The 25,670-nt window shown below is 35.7% G+C and overlaps 1 protein-coding gene across 1 annotated transcript in view; it reads left to right on the forward strand.

The window, feature by feature from the left end:
• Positions 1-25,670, forward strand: part of FMN2 (formin 2) — a 149,887-nt gene that overhangs the window by 117,486 nt on the left and 6,731 nt on the right. Inside the window, exon 18 of the mRNA XM_058801633.1 lies at positions 15,438-15,587. Coding sequence (XP_058657616.1) covers positions 15,438-15,587 — 150 coding nt within the window. The remainder of the gene's footprint in view (positions 1-15,437; positions 15,588-25,670) is intronic.

The raw sequence follows: 25,670 nt of genomic DNA on the forward strand, positions 1-25,670 counted from the left end.
CCATTTCTTGTACTTATAAAATATCCATTTTATTTAAAAAAAACAACTTTTTTTAGTATACAAATTAAATGTAAAATTAAATGTGACTTACATTGTAGAATTGCTAATAGATCTTCAAATACTGTTTTTGTGGCAGAAAGCAAAATACCTCATTAAATTTCATTCTGTGCAATTGAGACAGTTTTCAAAACTGGGAACCTCACTCCATTGCACAACATGTGGTTTGTTCTGATATTTTTGGAGACTTCTGTAGCAGCAGTGTTTAAATGGGAAAGATTTTTATCAGTCCCAGAAAGAGATCAAAATATGGTGCACAGCATTTATAGCCCAGATTTAGGGAAACTCGCAGTCTGTATTTGTTTTTCTTTCACTGAAAATAGCATTTTCTTTTTCTACTAGCTACAGCTATCACTTAATAACTACTAATGCATATATCCATTCTATACTCCCAGAATTGTGAAGTCTCTCAATAGGATTCCTCTAAAAGATATCACTATAAAAGTTCCTAGTTTTTACTAGGTTTGTCAGCCATTCTATGGCCTCAACAAATTTGCTACCTGCAGTAATGCCACACGGTGGTTGATGTCCTTCCTGGTACATTTTTCTTTATTTCCTTGGGCCATGTACCTTGGGATAGTACCTGAAAAAGAAGCCAAGAGGAGTGAGTGCCACAAGAGCCTCCCTTCTTACTTGTGGGGAGATGGTGGCTCCTTGAGTGGCACATCATGGGTGTAGAAAGGGAGTATAAGAGAATCACAGACAGCTGCTTTGAACTGGTCTGTGTTGCCTTAATGTTCATTACAGAATATTCTGAGGTGGAAGGGACTCGCAGGGATCATCAAGTCCAACTCCTAAATGAATGGCCCATAGAGGGATCAAACCCACAACCTTGGTGCTGTTAGCACAATGCTCTAACAAGCTGAGATAATATTAGGGTATTATTGCTTTGGCTTAGTATCGTGCCTCTTGCTCAAGTATATGAAAGGCATTCCTGACATTTCTTAGGTTTGTTTAGCTGCTCGGTTACATAATTCTTATCTTTAAAATTTTCCTTCACAATAAAACTTTGAGAGAAGCTGGCACTGTTAGGAGATTGTTGTGATGCCTAATTGCTCTTTTAAGGAAAATATTTGTCCTGTCAAAAGTGGATTTGAATAGAAATCCAAAGGTGACAGAAATCTAATGACAGTGGAATCTTCAATCTGTTCAGAAATCTTGTGACTTATCACTATCTTTTGGTATCTAATTCACTTTCCCTTCTAATCTTTTTCCCTGACATGACTAGAACCATCATATCAAAAACTTTCTACTGGTTTTATTAGCCTGATGGGGGAAGAAAGCAAACTGTTCTGGGGATTCTTGTTCAGCTTGGTCTGCTTCTTCTGACTTTAATCTCTAATTCTTTCTTCTCCCAGCTCCTTTTACACAATTTGTCAAAGAAGAAAATTCTGCTTCATCGCTACTCCTTTCCGTGAATATCTAGCAAGGATATTTTCTTTCTTCCTTCCACCTTCCCACTGAAATTCTTGATCAGATTAGTGCTTTTTGTAAGAACACTGGAGACAACTACATATACAGTTTTAGTATTATGTGTGATTATTTCAGTAAGATTTTTAATTTAGCTTGAAAATAAAATGCTTGGGATTCTTTTTGTCAGGAGTGGATGAAAAAGATGATAGGAGCTTAAGAAGCTAAATAAAAGATTAGTTGCATTTGACTAATCATAGGTAGACAGCAGTGCATAGGATGACGAGACAAACAAGTAGTGCAAGGAAAAGTGATGGATTAGATGGAGCAAAGTTAATGTGATTAATGTGCTTGGATTTTCCTTGTTGAAGTGGATGACTTCAATCTATGTATAAGTTCAGGTCTACTGCGGGGGAGCATTTCTTTAGCTTTCATTAAAAACTATGATTTTTTTTATTATTATTAGTATTTTCTTTGTTAATTTGTCTCCATTAAAATACAAAAATCCAGAAGAAAAGATCTTGTAGCCATAAAAAACCCTGTTTCTGAAATGAATAATGATTTGGGGAAAATGCAGCAATGTGTATTTTAAAAAATCTCAGTTGTGCAATAGATGAGCTGAAATGGAAAGTTAATCTTACACAGAAAATGAAGACAAAGAAAATGGAATGTCTGCTCCAGGGACTCCATACAGTGTATAGCTGTTCATTTGTCACAAGTGAGAAAATGTTTAATCAGTTTTGAAATGATGTATTCTCTCTTTATTTATCGTGTTTAGTGACTTTAAGAGTGTCAGTATGTAAAGTGTTTATCCTAGGAATGGATTTCTGGCACATGGATAAAAATGAAAAGTGAAATGTTTAGCTCACAATAGGCATATGTTCCAAGATCTCTCTGAGTAAGTATCCTGAGATGAGAAGAAAGCACACAGGTCTATGTTTATCTAGCTTACGCAGGCAGACAAGGAAGGCTCCAGCCTGGTATTAACACTGAAGCGACATGGAATGTCTTCACCAAACCCCAAACAATTACATCATTCCCTTAACAATATTGATAAAGTGCAATAAGAAAGAACCTGGCACTTTCCAATTAGATCCTCATTGCTAAATGCTTGAGAAACTGTGAAATACTTGTCAAGTTAAAGCAAAAATCACTCATTTGGGGGGAGGTGAGAGAAGTAAAACAGAAAAGAGAGAGGAAGGGAAAGAGATCCCTCTGTATTTTAGGAATCCTTTATTCGGTGCCCCTTTATTTTTTCTTCTGTTTTTATTTTTAAATTTGAACTAATGTTCTCCATCCCAAGACTTGTATTATAGATATGCTCTCTGTTTTCTTATTTTCATTTACTTAGTGTTAAATATTTTTCGTCTTTTCAGATGTGATTTTACTTAAGCAGCAAAAAAAAAAAAAATGAAGTCTTGTTGTTTCCAGGTGTACTTAATACAATTTCAGAATGAGATGGACTTTTATCATAGTATGCACAAAAAGTAGGAACCAAGATTGCAACAAAATTATCATCCAAATAATATGACAAGTGATACCTCATTTGCCGGGCTAGGATGAAAGGTAGTAGCAACAGCAGAAATACCATTTTGCAGACTTAAAATCAGAAATTAGTTACTCCTCTTCCTGCACTTCATTTCTGAAGAACCAATAGCCAAACAACCTGACTGAAGTTACTGGAAACAGCATTCAGTGACGTTGAAGGTCATAATTCTCTGCCTTGATACCTCACCAACTGAATAGCTCTAGAGGAGTAGCATGGAGCTTTGTTACTTTTTCTTATAATACCTCACCCAGTATTAAGTTCTTATCTCCTTAGAAGGCTTCCAGATTCACATCTTTTTAAAAAGCAAATAAATCCAGACTTGTAACATTGATCTCTCTTTCACTGAAATAGTTAAAATGCTCTTTTCCTTCCCCTTTGCAAACATTTTCCTCTTCTTGGAATAACAACTTGGTTTCAAAAATTTAATTAAGTTTTTTTTTTTAATCTAAGACACAGTCAAATGCTTTTCAATTTTTCCTGTCATCTCTTAGTGTAACAACAAAGCATTCGATTCTGAATTCAGTTCAGCAGCACTAAAAGTTTAGTTATTCATATTTCATATAATTAATTAATATTCCACTCCTGTAAGAGACAATGTATGCTAGAAATGTTAAAGAATACTAAAGATTTTTTTTTTTTTTTTTTTTTTAGTATTTCAGATAGTATAACCCTGCTTGAAGTGATAAGTCAGTAAGGCAACAGTCTCATACTGGTGGTTTAAAATCATTCACCTGTTTTTCCTGCTGATGCCTAACAAGACCTGGAAAGACAGAAATTCTATTTGCTATCCTGGCTTTCTGTAGATCACTGATTTAAAAAAAAAATCCTAGAATTTAATTTTTTCTTTAGTAAATCTCAGTGCATTATGAGAATATATATTTGCTTTATAAAAAGTCAAACAGAGGACTTTTTGCCTTTTGACGTAAATATCAAGTGGGGAATTTAGGATGTGTGTGGCTTGGTATAAAATGCTCATCTCTCCACGTCTGGATATTTTTATTTGGTTTATTTTATAATTTCCATTCTTCCATTACTTGCACATTCCAGTGATTTTTGGGCTTTTAAGTGCTTTCTGAGTGCAGCCTCCCAGGCACCTCTTCTGTTTTCAGGACTTTTAATAATCCAGTTAGAAATGTGTTGTTGCTTTCTTTTGCTGTAGCAACAAAATGACATTAATTTTGAAGAGAAATGTTTACCTTTAAATTGCCTGCAAAAAAACCCCAGTATTCTTGACACAACACTCTTTGCAGACTTCCATTTACATCACTGAACATGAGAACTTGGGGAGGAACAAAGGTTTACACCTGCTTATGAGCTGACAAGTTGATGACATTTAGAGAAATAGCAGACAGTATGGTACAATGGCACTGCTGAAAAGCAACACCTCGAAATGTAGCACCTAAGTCTGGTAATCCTTCAAAACATTAAATGTTCCTCCCACCTCGCTACCCTCCACACAATGTTTTGGATTGTTTCCAAAAGTGAACTATAAAGTTAAAGAGAAAATTGAGTTAATGATAGAAATAAACTGGTGAAAAGCTTAGAATGGAAGAGGTATGTAGTTTAGAAAAAAAACAAAACCAAAAACCAAAAAAAACCCAGAAGGAAACTTAACTGAAAGGCGAGAATATGCTATTGGACTTTGTCTTTCACTACTCTTTGGCCATTCATCTATTGTTGGTTTCTTCACTGTTATGTCTGTTTCTCGCTGTGTGGCTCCCAGCATGTAGGCTGGAATCACTAAGAGTAATACATTTCAGACCCTAGGTATACATTAGTTGGATCAGCAAAAAGTAAATACTTGCTGAGCAGAGGAGATGTGTATAGAAGAAGCTTACAGACTGTTAAACAGTTTGGATCATTCTAGTTTAGTATCCTGTCTCTGACAAAATATCAGGACCGTAGATATGCAGTAATGGAAACTTAGCCAGCAGTTCAGTTATGTCAGAAAGTCTCTTCTAAAATATGGGTAATTGGTCTTATCCTGGAAGATGAAGTCCTTGTCCTTTTCTGAAAATATTTGCCTAGTGACACAAGTCCTTAACCATTTAGATGATTGATTTTTGCCTGTAAGAATGTTATCTTTAAAATAAAATATTTTGGCCTACTGGCTTTGAAAAATAATTTTATTTTATTGGTTTGAAATTAGTTGGCATTTAATGGCATTCAGTGCTAGTATGAACAAAAGTTAATGCAACTCCTTACAGACTGGGGTACAATTCAGAGATCTAATATTCTGCAATGTAAACTGATTTTTATACAACTTATTGTAAAGTTCATGTAGAGGGTTTATTCTTAGACCTTAGAGTAAAAGGTAAAGGATGTTAGTTTAAGGTGCAACTGCAGTTACACAGCTAAATAGCATTGATGACAATACGGCTAACACCCTGATAACAATATAGTTAAAATAACTTGCATCTGATCAACTCAAAACTAATGCCATGGCATCAGACTGAGGATTTAAAAAAGAGAAAAGAATAGGGGAACCATGTAGCTAGTAAAATTAGTGGGAAAATAATACATGAATTAAAGTCTTTCAATGTGTCACATTTTGTTTGGCTTCCAGTTTATGTTCAGCAGGTGGTTTCACTGAGTAGCCCTCAAAAATTCAAGATATTCCTCTTGAGCTGTTGCAGCTGAAGTAAAGTGCTTGTGTGCGTGTGTGTATGTGTGATTAGCTCCAGTGCTTCTCCCTTGTGCATCAGCTTCTGATTATGTTCAGCAGGACTTTTCTTTCATCATGTTGTCTACCTGAGCTGTTTGGTTGGTTTCCTAAGACCTTCATAATCAGTGTTTGCATTTGCAAGGTCTGTGACTTAAATGTGGATAATGGGTCTCTTTTATTCTCTTATGCTGATCTGCCCCTGGAGTTGTTCCTTTCTTCCTTGCTGCATGTTACAATTTATTTTAAGTATTACAATATTATGTTGTTGTCATTATGTATATGGAAATAGAAAAGCAGAACGTCAGGGATGGGATTTAATTAGGTCACAACTGCTGTGTTAACTCATCTGGGAACTATCCAGTAATAATCTGTGCAATATAGGTCATTCCTTCCATAACAATTTCCAGCTGATGGAAGGCTGCCATCCACAAGCTGATCCATAATATAGGGATCAGCCTACTGCTGAAACTCCACAAGCTGATCCATGATATAGTTCTTCTTCTCATATATGGAGCTTAGGTGACTAGGAGAGAAGGCATTGTCTCTTTGCTCTTCCTCTGTGTGTTGCTCACCCTCATTGCCTTCTTCCTTGAGTGCTTTAACAAGCTAGTTCAGAAACAGCTTCACTGGGCCAAATCCCTTCTGTACTATGTCTTACATGAGGGCTTCTCGTGAAATAGCCTCACCTGCTTTTTTGCTCAGCTGCTGCCTGAAAGATAGTTCTACCAGAATCAGTCTGTAAAGGAAGTAAAACTTCCTGCCTCCTCCTAAGGAAAGTTATTAGGGTGTGGTGACCCCAGACCAGAAACCCCATGAAGCCTCCTTGGAAAGGATAGGAACAGCCCAGAGATAGGCTTCTTAGGCCAAAGGAATATGGTTTTTCTAGCTTTTCTTGGATGTGTGAATATTAATGGTTCACAAATCCAGAGCTGATATGGTTATTTAATACAATATTTCTATTAATTTTAGTGTCTGCCACCTTTTCACGGGCAATCCTTATAGAAAATAAGGATTTTCTGCCCATTTTCTGTACTCATCTACAGAAAGGTTCTTTCACTTCTATGAAGAGAATATATTGGGATAACTTGAGACTTGAACTTCAAGTGCTTAAAGTTTGAAAAATGCAAATAAAGACCTTTCCAACCTGACAGTTCATCAAGAGAGATTTTGAAGCCTTTCAACTTCCTGTCATGGGATTTTTCTGTAATTGACTTTCAGAATATGAAAACCCCCATGAACAGTTCTGTTTTCAGCAAAGGATCAATTTCTTCTATTCATAGTTGTGCTGGCCATGATGATATGAGTGGATGCATGTTAAGGACAGAGCTCTTGCACAATGAATTAAGAATGCTCTCCAGAGCAATCACAAAGGGTTAAGTTGAAACTGCATCAAAAGACCTTTAAAATGCTAGGATGTTCTATAATAACCAAGTATTTCAGACAGTTTTTATTCTATAAAGAATAAAACTTCAAAGAATAGAAACTGAAACCTAAGTCTGACTTGAGCACCATAATAGAAATTAGTATGATTATGTAAAAAAAACCCTGTACATTCATTTCACTTGCTATATATAAAGTGTGTTTTTGTCAACGCACATATATAAAATTTTATCTATGCTGAATTATACTTTTAAAGATTAGCTAATCTTATGTGTACCTGAAATTTTGTAAAGCATGTGTGTAGTTTCCATCTAGATATCTAAATAATTTGCTCTAGATTTAAGAAAAAATATTATTCCATTATATAATTGGTATTTTCTTAGATAACCCTGACCATGCTTCTTCATGAATTCACTTATAGAAATGAGCCACACCATGACAGCAGACAGATTACAAGGCTGAGGCTGTAATCAATAAATTGAAAAACCATGATAAGCTTTTAACACAATATTTAGTGCACAACAGTTCTGCACTACTTCCTTATGTAATATAACCTCTTTAAGTAATAACGATTGCTTAGAAGGCCTCCAGTGAACATGAGGAGTGTTAATATAAAGATCTGAAGTCAAGTTGGGCTTTCACATGAGGCTTTTAGCTGTTTCTTAGAGCACTGAGGCAGCAGCTTTTGTGTCAGCCCGCTGCTGTTGAAATTCATTCTACCACTGTGTTCTGTGTCGAACAGCACCTTATTATTTCTTCAAGTTCAGCTAGTCAAGGGTTATTTAATATGTTTGAAGCTCACATGTTTGTCTTTTTAAGAGAGAAAAATAATTTTCTCTTGGATATGTTACTGGGCCTGACTCTCCAGTGCACAAAATTACATGGTATTGTTTTACACATGCTCACATTGCCTGTGTCTAGCTTAGCACAGAGCTAGCCATATGTCTGGAGCAGCTTAGCTGGCAGGCATGGGCATGATATCCACACTAACGTGAATTAAAAGCATTAAAGTCCAAGATAGAGAGCCCATACATTGATGCAAGGTACTCAGGTAACAGTGGGTTGCAGCCAACACCAGTGCATCTAGAGAACTTTAACTACTTCGAACCAAGGGTTTGGGAGAAAGTTTGAACTGATTTAAAATTTTAATTTTAAAATTCATGGGAAGAGCACATGCAAATTAAAAATGCATCTGAAGAGTCATGCTAAAAAATGCTTGATTTTTAGATTTTTTTTTCCCTTGGAGTGGCCTGTTAGAAGGCAAAGAAAAGACAAAGTTAGTTCCGTTTCTAATGCATTTTCTCAATTCATATTTTATTCTGAATAATATTCTTGAATGGAAATATGACTGATAATATTCACAGCAAAATTTAGGTTCACGTAAGCCCCAGTCACTGGGTGAGATGTAGCTGACCAATGCTTTGCATGTGATATAATGAAGGTAGCAAAAGCACCTCTAACCTACATTTCCTGATCCTTGATTTTCAAATGGCTAGAATTTGACTCAGTATATGCAGAATGGCTTTTTCAGCACAGTGTTTTTTTGTCAGCAGAAATTCTGTTTGCCAAGATAGCTCCCTCCTGATAAAATTTAGCACCTAATCCTATGCCACCTTGGATAAAAGATGGTATTTTTTTATCAGTGGAGCACTTTTTTACATCAGAATAATGCAAAAAAAGCCTGGAATCAACCCAAACGTATAGAGGGACCAGGTTGTATCCTATTGTTTTAGAGATGAATGAGAATAAAAATACAAATTAAAAAATAATTAAACCAGTGAGGGAAGATCTTGCAGAATGCTTTTTAAATGTAGTATTAACCATGATCCCTAATAGCCTGATGTTTACAGAAGATATAAGCAACAAGGATAGATTAGGCAAATTTCATCACACCCAAGCAATATATCTTAATCTGGACCTGATAAAAATATTTTCTAAAATAAAGGTTTTGAAAGTCTCAGTGCTCACATTCAGCTTTCAACAAAAGTATGATTTAATTTAGTTATGACCATTTTGTTTTGCTGGTTTGCAACCTGCTGTCATGAGGCACTTTGTTCCTGAAAGACAGGAACTTACTCTCCCATTGAATTAAGTAAATAGAAGGGTCTGGAGCAGCAGTTTAAATTCAGGTTGAAGTAGCAATCTGATATGTGAAGGGTTTATTTCCTGTTAACACACTGAGATCGTTGGTCTTCCTAAAAATTTATTTTTCCCAAAATGTTTAAGTGCAAAGCTATAGTCCTAATACCCATGGAATTTAACAGTCTGTGTCACAATATATGCTCTGTGCTATGTAACAGCATCCAGATACAGGGTCTGCTGCCATTTGTATAAACTATGGAACTTCTGCATTTGTGTCACTAATAATGATGTACAGCTGATAATATTGATCATTGCATATCATCACTAAAGTTGTACAGCATTCCTAGTAGTGGGAGGGAGGGTATTAAAATTCTCATGAACAAGACAGACTGGCCTGTCAATACATAATTTTCTGTTCCTCATATTGGATGCTTTTTGTTGAGCTTTTGTTGGGAGAAAAAAGAAATGGTGCTTCAAAGGTAGAGGGATTTTTTTTTGCAGTTACTGAAGCTGCTAATTTTCATATGGTTGAAGCAATAAGAAGTGTTTCTGTTTAATATGAATTTATAGGAGGCAAGGGACCAGGCATGAGGGAGATGACTTAGGATTCAAAACATTGCAAATGTTTGGCAGGTTTTTTTTAGAGGGAAGAAAAATATCTCTTGAGACCTTTGTTTTCTAAGGAACAATGTTACAAAATACACAGTTACACAATATAAATTGGCAAATGAAAGATGAGATTAATGATTCTGGAAGCTAATTTAAGCTGGCATATTATCTCAACTTTCTTTTTAATATAAGAAAGTTACTTTTATTCCTTTATAAAAAGGGGGGGGAAATAAAACGACAAGAAGAAATTTCTTTACCAGCCTTCAGGTACTGGATATCTTGAATGAACCTATACTTATTTTTTGCATTTTTTTCACTTATAATTATGCAGAACAAGAGACTGCAGTGAGGAGAGGAAATTATACATTTTTTTTAAAAGTAAAGAAAAGGTGGAGAAAGTGATGTAAAGTTATAGTGCAGAGAAGGACCCTCAACAAAATACATCAATAGAAAATTACACTCTTCACAAAATGCTGTGCATATAAAGTTTCCTAACAGGCTTGTGCTATCTCAGTCATCAAGATACTGGTACTCTTTTATTTTACATATTTTGTGTGACCTTGTTGAACTGGTTGGTATTCTATCTGAAGATTAACTCTTGCTTTCAGATGTTGAATACAGTAGGAAAATAGATACAAAGCCTTGGCCTATTTATATAACAAACCAAATGCTAATATGATTGTTCAAATTATTAGCATCCAGGAAGGAAATACTGTTACCTATATATTGTACTCACCTTCTGTATATAGACAACAATTCAGGATCAACACTGTGAACAGGCTTACAGCTCATCAACTCAGTTTGGCTTTAAATAAGACTCATGTCAGATTTAAAGTAGTAGGCACATATAGTCTTTTCTTTCCCTTTTGCCTTCTTTCTTTTGGTAGAATGTGCTTAGTTCTAAATTTTATTCATGAGTTTAATTGAAAAAAAAAGGTACTTTAGTAGTTTCAGCTTGATTTAGAACTGCTTCTGAAACACAACTGCTTCACAAAAGTAACAAGTTAAATCATTTACACTAACTGTTCTTAATCACTAATGTACATAAGTGATGCTTAGAGATTCATAAAGCCAAAATAGAAAAGAATATCCATGTTCAGACTTTAACCAAAATATGTAGTCTATTAAACAGAAGAATATTAAGTAGAACAGAAAACCTTTATTTCTGGTTTTAAATCCGCATTGGAGCAAACCTTCACCCTTGCAGGTGATTTAGTTTGCAGTATGGGGAAACCAGATACATGTGTGTTTGTGTGTGTGTGTGTGTGTGTGTTCAGCATTTCTCAGAAAGGTCAGCCAGGGCGTGTCTGTACCTATGGCTACTTTGCTATTTGTTTGGCCAAGGAAGCCTAATCAAATAATGCTGAGATGAAACTACTGCTGTCTTAGTATTGTTGATTTGCTTTAGTACACAGTTATAAACCAGCCAATGCATCCCAGACAGCAGGCTTGAATTGGAATTGTGTGCAACGTTTTGCTCGCTATTTTCAGAATAGAATGAGAAAAAAAGCTGAATAATCCATAGCTGCTCTTAAAATATTCCTAATGGATCAGATCTATTAGCTAGTGTTGCTGTCAATGAGCTATTTGCAATGTGAATAGCTTATTTTCTTTTTCATATGATTAAATTTGGTTTGGCTGTTAGTACATCCGTTCCTTTCTTCCCTCCAAATAGAAAAATCACTTTCATAGACTCATAGTTGTACTCAAGGGAGCACACATAAAAGTCTAGTGATTCATTCATCAAATTTCCACATTTGAGTAAGCAGTGAGTTCAGAGATCAGTCTGAAGTGATTTTACTGAATTGCCCAAACACTTGAAACAAAGACATTAGAAGACAAGAAGGAAAGAAAAGGAACTAGCCATCTTTCCTGATGCTATTTCCTTTCTTACTTGTCAGAGATGAGCAACTCTTCCAATGTTGTGAGAAAGATGATGTTATTTAATTCTCCTTCAGGGCCAACATGAGGGATAGGAAACCCAGTCTGTAATCTGTTTAAAGATTTCTGGCTTTTGCTGTGTCAGGGTGAGACGGTAGTGTGAACATCACTGTCTTATTTTTAATCATGCTTGAAAAGTCAGGCTGTTAGAAGCAAAGGCAGTGACCTCCTTTACCTCTTTTAATCCCTGAGTTGCATGCCCTTCTTTCCGTCTTCCATGACTCAAAGATCTTCTCTAATGCACATTCTTTTCATTTAAGACTCTCAGAAAGAGTATGCATAAGTAGGAACCTTTTCAGTTGAAAAATGGACACTAAGCAATACTTGTTTCAAAATGAATGTTTAATTTTGCAGATAGGTGAAATGAAATTTAAACAGGTCAGATGAGTTTCCCAAGTCTGTATGATGCAGAAGTTAATTTGAGTATAGGAACAAAAGGCTTTTGATAACTAGTTCTTTATTTGATTCAAAATATCTATGAGATGCACAGTTAGGAAGAGTAACAATGGTATTTGCAGATATTTTGTTTAAAATCTGCTGAAGAATGAAAAGGAAAATTTGAATGGCTTTTTCAGAGCAAAGACCAAAGATATTTAAGATATATTCTGCCTGACTGAAGTCTGAAAGGATTGTATCTAGTCTTGGGCCTATGGCAATATCATCCAAGTTTCTCTGTGTATTTAAAATGCATGTCCCCTCCTGGAATTAGCCTTGAGATATATCTAGTTTGACATATGTAAACATTTCCAAATCAGATATTTAAAGACCATGGCAACAGAGAGGATTTATTGCTGTCCATGTTTTATTATTTGATGCATTTGGAGTGGCTTTATTTGCTTTGTCTTTCATGTGTGAAATATGCCATTTTGCCTACAAAAATGACAGCATCAAATGTATAACAAGCAGGTTTCCATATGTCTTCTAAATGAACTCTAAGATACTTTAATGCTAAAGAAGGGTAGACCTCTCTGGTTGGAAAAAACATGGCAACTGTCTTAACTGTTTGATCTGCATGTATAGAAAAAAATATTTGATTCGTGGAGATTTACACCCTGAAGTATTATTGTGTTGCAGCTGATGTCTTGTGCATTGTTACTGGGCATTAGAAAGGTGTGACATGCTAACAATGACAACCTGCTATGCTGCTGCTGTTTCGCATTTCACAGACAGCTAATTTTCCTTACCTCCCAAACTAACTGTTAGGGAGTCAAGCAACCTGTATGAGCATTTCTCTGCTTTCTATAAACCTAGTAATTATGTTACAGCTGTTAGACGCAGCTGTATGAATGTGTAAGTTTGCAATGGTTATACAAGTCGTCCTCAGGGAGGTTTTCAGTCACCAGGGAAAAAACACTGGTTATCTCCTCCTGCTCTCAGAGGATAGTTGGAATAATTGAAGAGCAGTGGAAGTCTTTGCATCTCTAATAGATGTTAGTGCTCTTTATCTTTTTTTTTTTTTTTAATTGAGTGTTCACTTATACAGTATGAATTTCATTTTGTTTGGCTTCCTGTTTCTTGGGATGTTTTCCTGTGATAGAATTCTAGCTCACTATCTCATATATTAAAGCATTACTTGAGATGGCCATTCACTATCAAATTCTTTTCTCATCACTGTAGTTTGCAAAATATTTTGAACATATATTTCCCAAAATTAGGTTTCTTATATGAAATTGTCTTTCTCTGCTTTGTAAATCATTAATGGACTTAATTCAGAGGGCTTCTTAAAAAATTAGTGATTCAGCTGATGCCTCAAGATTTCTCTCTTGTTCTTTATCTCTCAGATTCCTCCAAAAATATTGTCAGCTCATTCTGAAAATTCAAATAAGCCTTTAATATGACTTCTCCACTAGCCAGCTGCAGAGCTGTAAGTCTGGGGGATGAGACTGGGAGAAAAAATGCCCAAAAAAATTATAACATTTGTAGTCTTGCAAAAAGTTGAAAATATGTGACAGTTGGAGGAAGTTTAAAACAGTGCAGCTGACTGCAATGTCAGGGATATTCTTTTTGAGTCATTCTCTGGAATCAGAGGATAGATGATAAATACCTTTCCCAGTATAAAACTGTGGGGACAATATAAGTAAGTAAAATTGAGTATTTTAATCAGTTTTGTTAATCGTTAATAAATCATCTGAAAAAAATAACCAAACCAAACCGACAACACAACCCAGCCAAAAAAAAAAAGGCATTTATTGGCCAAACACTTGAGTTAAAGAACAGAGACCCATGGTAGGCTGACAGAACTGAAGAAATTACATGACTGTGTAAGGTGGCATTTGAGTACCAATGTAATGACTTTAAAAATGAGAATGTTTTCTGTATTTTTATGTGCTACATCTCTGTTGGTCAACATCTTCAGTTTGCTTCAGCAGATGGAAAAATGAATTCCAAATCAGGAGAAAAAAATGTGATGTAAAATTTGGTTGGTAAATTGATGTTAAATTTTTAAGATGTAGACTTTTTTATTCAGCAATATGATAATATTTTATTCAGCAATATGATAATAATATATGTAGATGCTTATTTTTCAGGTTGGGCAAAACAACTGGAATATTCGGGTTTGAGAATTAGGGTGAAATTTTCTTGCAGAATTTGTGAGTGACCCTTCTGAATGGTTGAATCTTTGTATGTTATTTTCACCATAATAATCCATGAATGAAGATATGGCTTCTGAGACTAAAATTACATTTCCATCCGTTTAGCCAAAATTGGATTCTTCCCCATACTTAAAGTATTAAAACTGTGATCTATGATTCAGAGAAAATTATCATAGGAGTCAATGGATAGTAATAGATCAGTGAGCAAAGCACCTACAATTATATTTCAAGTGAGACTTTTCAATTGCGTTTTTCATAAAATGAGCAATTATCCAGTGGCTTGCATGTTGAGCTTCAGATCAGGGAAACATTCTTAAAATCTCCAGTATTTACAAAACATACAATGAAAAAAAAATTGAATAATAGTTAATCAAGCAATATTTTTAAAAATAATCATTCTGTACCTTCCTGTAACATTCCTGAAATAAAATAGAAGCAGTTCAAACTCAGAAATACATTAACTTTTAGTTGCACTCACAGTCCTCACTCAGTGTGGGAAATATGACCTTTGCATTACAGGAGTAGCTTTTACTTGAGGAGTAGCTCATGTGTTTGCTGCATTAGCTTTGTTCTCACTGTGCTCAGAAGGGATTGTTGGATTGTTCTGGTAGAGTCACAATGGGCACCTGTTTTTTAGCACAGCCCTTCCTGGGCCAAGTTTTCTGTTGCGTCATTTCTTGTTTAGTACAAAGCAGGTTTGAGTTTTAATATTTCTGTGTAGTCTCCAGCCTAAGCTATTGTGTTGTAGCACAGACCTAACAGAACTTGAAGTTTATTTACAGTCCTTGATGGGTTTTGACTCTGCGTTTTGAAAACAGCTTTAAACACAACAGGAAAGCAGGATATGGGGGAGTGTGGATATCTGGATTTTCAGGGCTGTGGACATTGTGTTCATTTTAGTTTTTCAAATGGAAAATACTTTGGTCAAAACTAGAAACTCTGATAAATCCCAGATGCCAACTTTACTGAAAAATCATCTTACATTTTATACCTACTTATATGTGAAGAGCTCAGAACTGGTATGTTTTTCTATTCTTTTATTTTAGATCTGCTACCAAGAATAATTAAATACTATTTCAGTGTCAAGTACAAAAAAGAAATCAATATCAGTGACTACTGAAGCATTTGCTATTTCTGCTTTCTTTGACAGCTTTTTGGAAACTACAGCCTATTTCTGTATGAAACCAAAAATGGGCGAGAAGGAGGTGTCCCCACATTCTTTCTTCAGTATTTGGCATGAATTCAGTTCTGACTTCAAAGACTTCTGGAAGAAGGAAAACAAACTTATTCTTCAAGAAAGGTACATTTGTTTGTTTGTTCAAAGGCTTTTCTCAAAGAATGTTATTGGGAGCAATCGCACAGAAACCAGTCAGCCACACTTCATTAGCACACAACCCATTGAATGCCTTTTGGAGTTTTCTCAGATTTTGTTTTTTTAACAGATCATGACACCCACCTTCACCACCCCAACCCCCCAGTCATCCTAATTTTTGAATGGAATTTTAATACCAGTTTGTGCTAAAGTTTTTTGGGTCCATTACCTGAACAGTGTTTTTGGCAGAGCATGTAACTACTATGCTACTATGAATCCAAGCAATGGAAGACTTGTTTTAGGCCTGAAAGTTAAAATTTTCATTGGCATATTTAGTCAAAGAAAGTCAAGGCATTAGGACATGGCATATTGTAAATATTTGTTTGGCAATGCTAGGAAAAAGGAAGACAGAAGGAATAAGTCAATTAGCCCCGTGTTAAAAAAAGACTGAATCATATTGCAAATCACAGCCTGGGTGATGGGGTACACAAGAGCAGGTGTGGTATAATATGGCATAAAGAAATGAGACAGAAGCTTTGAAAATCAGCCATGGTGTCTGGTCCATGTTTTAGAAGAGTTATGAAATCTCTACTCATCTGCATGCAGATAGTCCATTGTGTTCGCCCTTTGTTTGTAAAAATTATGCCAAAAATTAATCAGTTGTTTAAATAGTAATAAATGTCATATCAGGAAAAATGAAACATATGCAAACATGTAAATTCTAAGCATTGTTATATAATCCTACTACTGTTGGCAGCTTGAGTTGAAGCTACATCTGAGTGTAAAAATTGATGGGATTGAAGCTTTGGATTAATTAAATTATTAACATCAACCTGTTATTGGGTAATTTGATAAGAACACGCCCTTTTTCAAGTGTACTCATCCTATGTAATTGTCACAGACATCTGACTTCCGGTTTAGAAAGTTACTGAAGACTTCCCTGAGGCAGCTCTACAGTTAATGTTGTGTATACCATATATATTTGCTGTAACTGGGTACATTTTGGAACAAGAAGTCTCACAGTGAAAAAACCTGGGTTCTGCTACTATAGCAAGAGCATGGTACAAATGTTAACACAGCACAGCAGATCTCTGGGGATCTCGTTCATATTACTGACTGTCTGAATTATTTTATGTAATTAAGTACATCTCTTTGAAACTGATTTAACTGACAGTTAAATAATACCTTTGATTTTCCTATACAGCAATTTAGCTGCCTAGTTAATACAGGGTAATTTAGCCTTTATATATTTTATAGAAAAGGATTTAAGCAAAATGTTCTTTTATTTCAAAATACTATTTTTCTTTTAAAAAAGCAATAAATCCCCCAGAGGGTTCTCACAGGAAAGTAGTTTTCTTTAAGAGACATTAACTAAATTAGCACAGAGCTTTTTCCTCCTTAAACATCTAAAGCTTAAGAGAAGAATGGGATTGAGATACATTTGACCCTCTTTGAGTGTCAGTGTATGTGTATACTAAGAAGATGTTGAAGCAGCAGAGAAAAAAAGCTGCCAGCCTGCCCCTTCCAGGGCAAGAGTGGTTGTAGCCCAAAAGGAACTGAACATAAATAACCTACAAAATGGCTGCAAGATGTGACAGGGAAGGAAAAGGGCAGTGAGAAGGATGTACAGTAGGGAAAGAAACTGGGAGATCCCTTGGAAGAACAGTAGGGGAACTGTTGTTCAAACCAGGGCTCGGAACTGGTGAGTTGAAGGAGGCTTTCCCAGGGGAACAGGCAGGACAGCGTAACTTCAGTCCAGGAGGTCACTGAAATTAAGAATAAAAATAATACATCCTGAAAATCTACCTACAAGTAGATTTTTTGTTTGAATTTTAACTTTTACTTGCCTCATCATGTTTAAATCTTCCACTCAATTTCTGTTTGTTCAGGTGAGGCAGGGTTTAGACTTTGGGGACCTTTGATGTCTAGTTGTACTCAGCTCTCAGATCTTTGGTACAGTGCTGCTGTGTCAGGTCTGGCAAAATGAAGCTCTCTTCATTACATTATAGGAATTAGAATGTTTTGGCCAAATTAGCAGTAAGAGTAATAGTTTTTAAAGTAAGATATATAATTTTCCTGAAAATTGAGGATCTTCTTTAGTTAAACAACTGTCTTACCAAAGCCTTTGCACAGAAAATGCCTTTTCTCCAATCATAGTTCAACCTGATATCTGAAGCTGTCTTTTAGGCTTTTTTTCTTGATTTTGCATTTCTGTCTCTCTTAATAAAAGACAAGATGGTGTGCTATAAAGGTGTCTTGGTATTGAGAAATCAAAGGAGAAAAATCTCAATGGAAATACACATGTTGCCCAGAGGTGTAAGAATGTACATCGTGATGGCTTTCAAAATGTTGGCCTAGATCAAGAGATCTGTAGGCGACAAAAATCTGAAAACTGCCTATTGCCACTAAAATATAAATAATTATTTCAAGAAAGTAGATTTTCCCCTTTAGGTAATGTTCTTGGAGTTTTTTCTGCTGATAAATTTGAGGAGCAGGCTAAAACAGTAATGATGAGAGAAACTTTCTGTAATTGTTTGTTGGCAGCAAAATCAAGTGACAGATATGGTGAGACATTTTCAAAGACTGTGGTATGCCACCTTGGTGAGCTATTGACTAGGTTTATGCCTCATGAAACATACTTTATTTACAATAATTATTTGTCAAATGTATAGCTTTATTCCCTTCTCTTTTTTAGCTTCATCATCTTTATCAAGCTCTGGTTGCGTTGGATTTTTCTAGTATATTTTGTATCCCAGTTTCCATATGGACTGCTAATGGAGGCTGTTCCTCATTTAGTAGCTGCAAATATGCATCTTACTTATTCTTTTACAATAATTTAACCAAAGAATTTTCATATATGGTATTTCCATAGGTGGTACTATGTTTTCTTAGTGATAGGTTAAGCGTGTATGTTCTAACAAAAGCAGTCAGACACTTCTTATTTTAAACACTTTTCACTTGGCATTTCAACTTGCATATTGGTTTGCCAGGCATTTATATGCAAAAGATAAGCATTGAAGTGTCAGACTTTCTATTTCCTTACGAGAAGTTGAGAAAAGAAAAATGGTGCAAAGTTAAAAACAATTAATTTTTCTGACGTTTTCTACTGCTTTTACTGTTCTCTCACTTGAAGTAAAGCAGAACTGGAAAATACCATCTTTAGGGAAAATTATATATGATAAAATTTTAAATACAGCAGAAATAAAAAGAAAAAATGCATCTGAAAATTACAGTAAAAGCATAGGTCTGCCAAGAGGCTTTCTGAGCAGTATTTTTTGTGGTCACACCACAGTTAAGGCTAAGTAGATCATTCCATCAGAAATTGATATTGGGTTGTTTATAAACTTTTTTATGATATTTTGTGGAGATTGACATTTCTGATGATATATCTATCCTAAATATATATCTTTTTAAGTGAAAATTTTCAAATACGACTTTCTGATTAAGCAACTTTAAAAAAAATCCAAAATAAACAAGAAGCCCACCAAAGGAAAAAATAAAAGCCAGAAAAGCCCACGAGAAAAGGAGAGCCATAATCAAACTTATTGGGGCATGTTTTGACTTTTTCCAGTTGTGATGTTGTTGTCATTGTCCTTCAAATATATTTATAATGTGTCAGTCATAGTTTATGGTTTTCATTCAGACTTTGCAAACTCTTGAAAATTTTACTGTTAGTGTAGCCTGCATTTTGTGCTTAATCAGCAAGAAAGACTAGAAGAGCTGACATATTTTCCCTAATATTTTTTTACGTTGTTTGAAAAGAGAGAGTATGATTTTGAACTTCACAAGCTTCCTGTTTAGCACCCTTATTATCTATACATTTATACAGCTATATATATATATCTATGCATCTATACAGCTGCAGTTACAGCTCTGCAAGTCTCCCCTTAGAAAAACTCTTAGGCAATCTGACCACCAATCTACAAGTGCCTAGTTTTCCCTCCTGTTTTGAAAAAAAGTGTCTTTTATGAGCTGACTTCTAAATGTATCAACCTTTTTCTCATTAATCTCTTTTCTTTAGCTTCTGAAAACATTTCTTTACGTTTGTAGTTAGATGTAGTCAATCTGAAGTGTGCTATTCCAGTCTAGTACTTCTGTGAGAGCAAGTATTTTTATTTTTCTTGACATCCATTAAAGGCCTGTAGAATTGTTGCCCAGACCCTACCATTTTCCTACCAGGTAAAGATATCCTGTCCTAAGAATGAAAGATAAAAAGAGCTCATGAAGCAACATCCCAAGGGGGAAGTCTTGAAATATTCTGAAAAATTAAAAAGTTAAGCAACTGCTGGTCCTGGAACTAAGATACAAAAATGCAGTTATTTATCAGAAAATCTCATATTGCTATGGACAACAATTATTCATCTTTAGGACTACATCTTTTCTTTATGGCCATGGAATAGATAGACCCTGGCTCATTACAGTAGCAAAAAGCAGTGAGTCCTTTAGGAAATTTTAGGTTTCAAAGTTCCATTGCTGTCAAATGTTAGTATCATCAGGTCACAGATACCAGTTCAGACCTCACTAGAAAAGGATCAATGATATGGCAGAAGCTTGGGTGCAGGGCTGCAGTTCCCCTTCCCTTTCTCTGGGTGCGAGTAACGTGCTTACACTTGTTAGTCCTCTCCAACTCTGGATGTGCTTCCCTCTCTTCAGACTGTTTGCTGTTCTAGAGAGCCTGTGAATCTTGGCAAAGATTTACCAAGTTAGTTGTATTTCTAGATGGGAGAGCTGGAGGAGGAAGGAGTGAGGGGCACACAGAGGTGCCCTGTAAATGTGGGTACAAGGTACACAAAGGCCCTTGCCTTTACTAACAAGTTGTGTTGCTGAGCAGAGGCTGTGTCAGGGATGCCAGCAGAGGAGAGTTCATAAGCAGGATCAACACAATGGTAAAATTCTGTAAGTCCCTGATATCTTGCATCACACTAAGCTTGAGAATTTCTTTTGGCTGACTTTATCCAACCCTTTAACTCCCACGATAAATCTTTGACACATTAAAAATAATCTATAAACTCAGAAAAATGCACTCGTCTCTCAAATGCAGAAGTTGCCCATTCCCGTAAGAATAGCAGTTAAGCTGGCACCTGGTGTGTCACACTGTGTATATCTAGATGAAAGGGAGATTCCTGGCCAGCATGTCTCCACAGCTCATTGATCTCCCTCTGCAGAAAGACTGGTATGTCTCCCTACAGACTCCTCGGCAGGATGATTTAAAACTTGCTGTTGAGCAATTTAAGGTCTGGCATGGGATATCTGTACGTTGCACAGTGAGGAGCATATTGGTAAGCTGCCACTTCTGCTTGCAGAGGAGGGCATTAAATCCCATAGCACGAGCAATGTCCTCTCAGAGTAATTTAAGGGATATTTTTTTAACGCTTATAATATGAACCAGTGAGTCAGACTTGAGAGTGAGACATCGAGGGACATGGGAATAGGTACTTGCAAAGAAATGCAGAGATGGAAGAAAAGAGAAGAAAAATGTATATGGACTGCAACATGAGAAGGAAATGATGAACATGTGGAGTATGTTTAGTGGGGTCACATTTTGCTTGGCATGCTCCTGTAATGCCAACTGAAAGCTCCAAGTGTTATGTTGGTGAGTAGTCATGGGCAGATAAATTTGCTGACGTCTCTTGGAAGCTTTAATCTCAATGTGTTTATTACACTTTAACCAACTGAGCTGCATGCTGGTAGGCATGGGTTTACAACTCAGTTATAATGACATTTCAAAACAGAAGACAATTTTACATGGCATTCGATCGAATGATTACATGGATCTTCAGTTTTTGGGAGTATTTCAAAATTGTTAACCTGAATAGTTTTCTGATCAGAATATACTGTTATGGGCCCTGAAAAATCTACTTTAAAAAGCCTAAACACACCAAAGATTCAGTAGCTAGCTGTGAGGCAGTACCTCACAAAGACACTGTTTGCTATCCAGATAAAAGAGGTTGCTTAACATGTATGGTTTGTTTTCTTCTTCCTTGGCCATTTTTGGCAATTACTTTTTCTGTTTGTTTTTTTTTTTTTTAATTAATAGATCATCGTACTTTGGTTAGAGGGAGGTGAACAGAACTTTCATTTCTTAGCATTGCTTTTGAGGGAAAGGTTTGTGAGAAAAAAAGCATTTGGAGATGCATTTCTCAGTCTGGATCTTTGGTAGAAAATCCTTTTGAATACCTTAGTCTAACATTTTCAAGCAATCCTGTGTTTTATAAGACAGGAAAAATATTTCCATTTACAGCTGTGAGCCAACTGGTGCTTACAAATATTAAACTTAAACAAAGTGAAGGATCTAGTAAAAAACTAGTTCCAAATGTGTAATATTTCCTAATTTTTGTGACTTGTGTGAGGTTGGATTCCAGAATGGCCCTCACATAAATAGCAAAGGGTTCTTCAGTAGTATCTATCTGGTGATGGTGTTGTACCATGCTGGCACATCATGTTGCATCCTAGTATGTGTATTTTGCATAAAAAGAAGGTAGCTAAGAATCATCATTTCATAATAAAGTTTACAGACTGTTTTCATGGCTGTAATGTCAGACTGGGTGTCGTAGTCAAAGCTGTAGTGATAGGACAGGATACCATTATTTCTACCATGTGATCTTTTCAATCTCTTTTTAACCTTTTCCTGTTCACTGCCTCTTGATTAAAGAATGGAATTTGTCTATGATAAAAGCGGGGGCTGCATATTCAATAGTTACTTGTATACCAGTGAAAATAATTATATAATTAAAAAATGTAAGCAGAACTTTTGTCAGGCACTACACTTGTTATACTTGTTAGTGGTTTTATTCCCAGGCAAAAGGATCACTTTGGCATTTGAGGTGCAATAAAGCATTGTAACGCTTTACAAACAAGCAGCATTTGTCATTAAATATCAGCCCCCAAACATTTGAAATGCTCACAAAGGCTTAAAACCTTCTGTCACCCAGACTGATCCTGAACTATCAAGGATGTGAACTTCCTTGCTCTCCAGCAGTTTGCCAAACCAGTGCATGGAGTTGGCCAAGTGGCAACATCCATTAAGTGTAAGTGCACGGCTCTGTGCGTGTCTCATGCCATCAGTATAGGGAATAGTCTAATATCAGAGGGTTTTCTTATGTTCTTGAGAAGAACCTAAAGATGTCTGCAATAATTTTTGAGTTGTTACCTGATGATGGATGGGCACTTTTGACCTCATGCAGCAAAGTTCAAGGCCTCTTACTTTCCCATCTCATGCACTGGAGATCTCTTAGTGTTGTGGCTCTCCAGCTGACTTCAGGTTTTTTCTGTTTTCTCTTCACTGATCCCTTCTATTCATTCATATTTGCTTGTACTACAATTTGGTAGCTATCAATTATCCAATGTAGTAGCCCCAACATACCCATTATAGCAACACTTCTGTCCAGGATATATTTCCTTATTCTCTTTAAGAATTGTCTTCTCCATGTAGTCTGTTTACCAAGACTTTGCTTATCCTTTTCTACTTGGCTTTTTGCCTTCTTTTACCCCATCTTCTGCTTAAAAACATTTTACAGCTAACACCAAGTTTCACACTCCTGTTTCTTTTGCTTGCTGATTATGTAACCAGTTTTACCTCACTTCTAGTCTTCTTCCCTTTCCCTATTATTTCCTGTTAGATTTCCTAATCAAATAGCCCAAATGTAGCCAGCTTCTTTGAGAGCAACCTGGCTTCAGTTCCAAGAAAAACAGTGGAAGGTGATGACTAACTTTTCTTAGCATAATTTCAATCTTGATATGTCAAGTCTGTAGAAAAGTGATTTTCATCTTGCCCGAAGGTAGCCAGAAACAGCCTGCAATACGGGCCACTCTGAAAATTTAATGTATTTAAGTGGGGATATGTATGTTTGCATTTTATTACAAGCACAGCCACTCTTTAACAGGTCAATTCTTCTATTTCATTACATTTTCAATGTGAAATTCTCTTGAATTTTAAAATTATAATCTTTAAATCATGTTTTGCACAGTATTCTCTTTACTTACTTATATCTGTATATCTCTTCATAGACAAGAGCAGAAACCCTAGATCATCAAGAGTATGATTGCTAGAGAGAACTAAGGGAAACACTAAATACTTCTGAATTACAATACTTTCAGAATATTTTTAAGCGTTTGGTGAAGCACAGTGAGACTGTAAATGGGAAAGTCTAATTTTCATTTCAGTTGGCCTTGAAGCTTTATTTTAGACCCATTTGACATGATTCACACTAGAAAAAAATGTTAAATGTATTCCCCAATGTCTACGTTGTTGACAGAGGAAGTATCTTATTCAGGGTCCTGCTGCAGATTATTGTCTATGTTAAGTGGCCAGATTACAATGTTTTAATCTCTTTGTCTGTGGTCCTCTGGATAAAATTATGATTAATCACTGTGTCTTTCCAACAGCAACTGTCTGCCTTATGGTCCTTGAATTAACCATGCAAGGAGCTAGCAGGGATGTCAGGATAGTTTAATACATTATCACTCCGTTGGTAGGCTAAAGTTAGGTTTCATTAGTTTGTTTGAGGGCACCAGGTGCATTACAGTGTACTTCTTATCTATATAAAGTCTTTGCAGTCAGTTACTGAATCATATCTGTCTCATCACTTCAAGCCTATTGGCATGAAAGTAAAAGCTCTACATTTTTTTATTCAACTTTTATGTTGGAAACTGTAATTTTCCATTATGGGTTTTGTTTTGGTTTCTCCCTTAGCAAAAAATATTTTAAATATTTTAGTCAATGAATAAAATATAAGAACATTATCCTGAAAGAGTTTAAGGAGAGTGTTTTAAAGTTTTTTGCCCTTGAAATCTGAAAGACATTTGGCATTCGATAATTTAGTGGAGGATTTTTTATTTGTTTTTAGATGTAAAGGTACTGTTATTATTATAAACAAGTTTAACTCAATATTCAGCCCAGACAAAGCTACATAAAATATTTTGGCAACACTCCTTTTATTTAACTGATAATAAGCACTTGGTAGTATAAAGAGTATTGGCCTCAGCCTTGTTTTGTGTTAAAAAATGTAGAATATCTGCAGAAAAATGTCTTTTGGGTTTCATAAACTATACTGGCAACTGTAAAAGAAATATGTGTCTGAGTTTATCGTGGAAGTTTCTGCGAGCAGCTCTGCTATCTAAGGCACAACTTTCCAGTCCTCTCACTGTGATTACATTTGTCATGTCACTGTGCTCGCTAGTGAAGTGTGAGGCGACCAAGCCTAGATGGAGCCAGTAAGAAATGAATCTGTCTGCCACAGATACTTCAGACAAAATTACTAATGTTTAGTGGCAGGGAAGTGGCTACCCCTTCAATGGATTGAATGATGACAGAAAGTCTCAAAGCCTTGATAAGGTTGTGGCCAGGCTGGCTTTTGGTCTAGAAGGTAGATAAAAACATTCTGTCTTTTGGGTTTTTAAGTATGTCTGGTTTGTTTTTCCTGTGTGCATGCTGAAGTGAAATTTGCTTATTCATCTTACAGGCTGTCTTTAAACTTAATCATAATTTTTATGTGTTTGTCTCACAATAAATGTGAGGTACAAGGAGATGATAGTGATGGAGAAAAGTTTTTATTATGATGGAAATAAGAAACTATTTTGTTACAGGTGACAATTGATAGACTCAATCTTACTCAGTAGCAGATTTCAAGACTATAATTCTTAGGCTCTGTAAGTGACTGGCTATTCATTCCCTTGTAGATTTTTTTTTTTTTTTAACAGATCCACTGATCACCCAATGTTCTATGTTCCCTACATGTTTTCTTATTGTTGGGGCTATTTGGAAGTATATTCTTTCTGAAACAATGGGAAAAATGCTTTAGCTAAATCTATTATTTAAGGAGATTCAAGTGATGAGCGCTCTTAAGTATTTATAGAATCTGTCCTGGGCTTGAATAACTCTGCTCTTCAGATTACTACAGTGAGACTTCAACTCGTTGGTTGTCTAGGCTGAGAACTCTAGTTTTTGTAGAATTATGTGCTCACTATGACAAAATCAAGAAAATACTTGGGAAAAGAATAAGAGGCAAAAATTGCTAAAAATAATATCAGCTGATGTTATTTTTTCTGTCAAACTAATATGCTCAGTTTGAG

Source organism: Ammospiza caudacuta, chromosome 3 (assembly GCF_027887145.1).
Source record: "Ammospiza caudacuta isolate bAmmCau1 chromosome 3, bAmmCau1.pri, whole genome shotgun sequence".
In the NCBI taxonomy this organism is placed as follows: Eukaryota; Metazoa; Chordata; class Aves; order Passeriformes; family Passerellidae; genus Ammospiza; species Ammospiza caudacuta.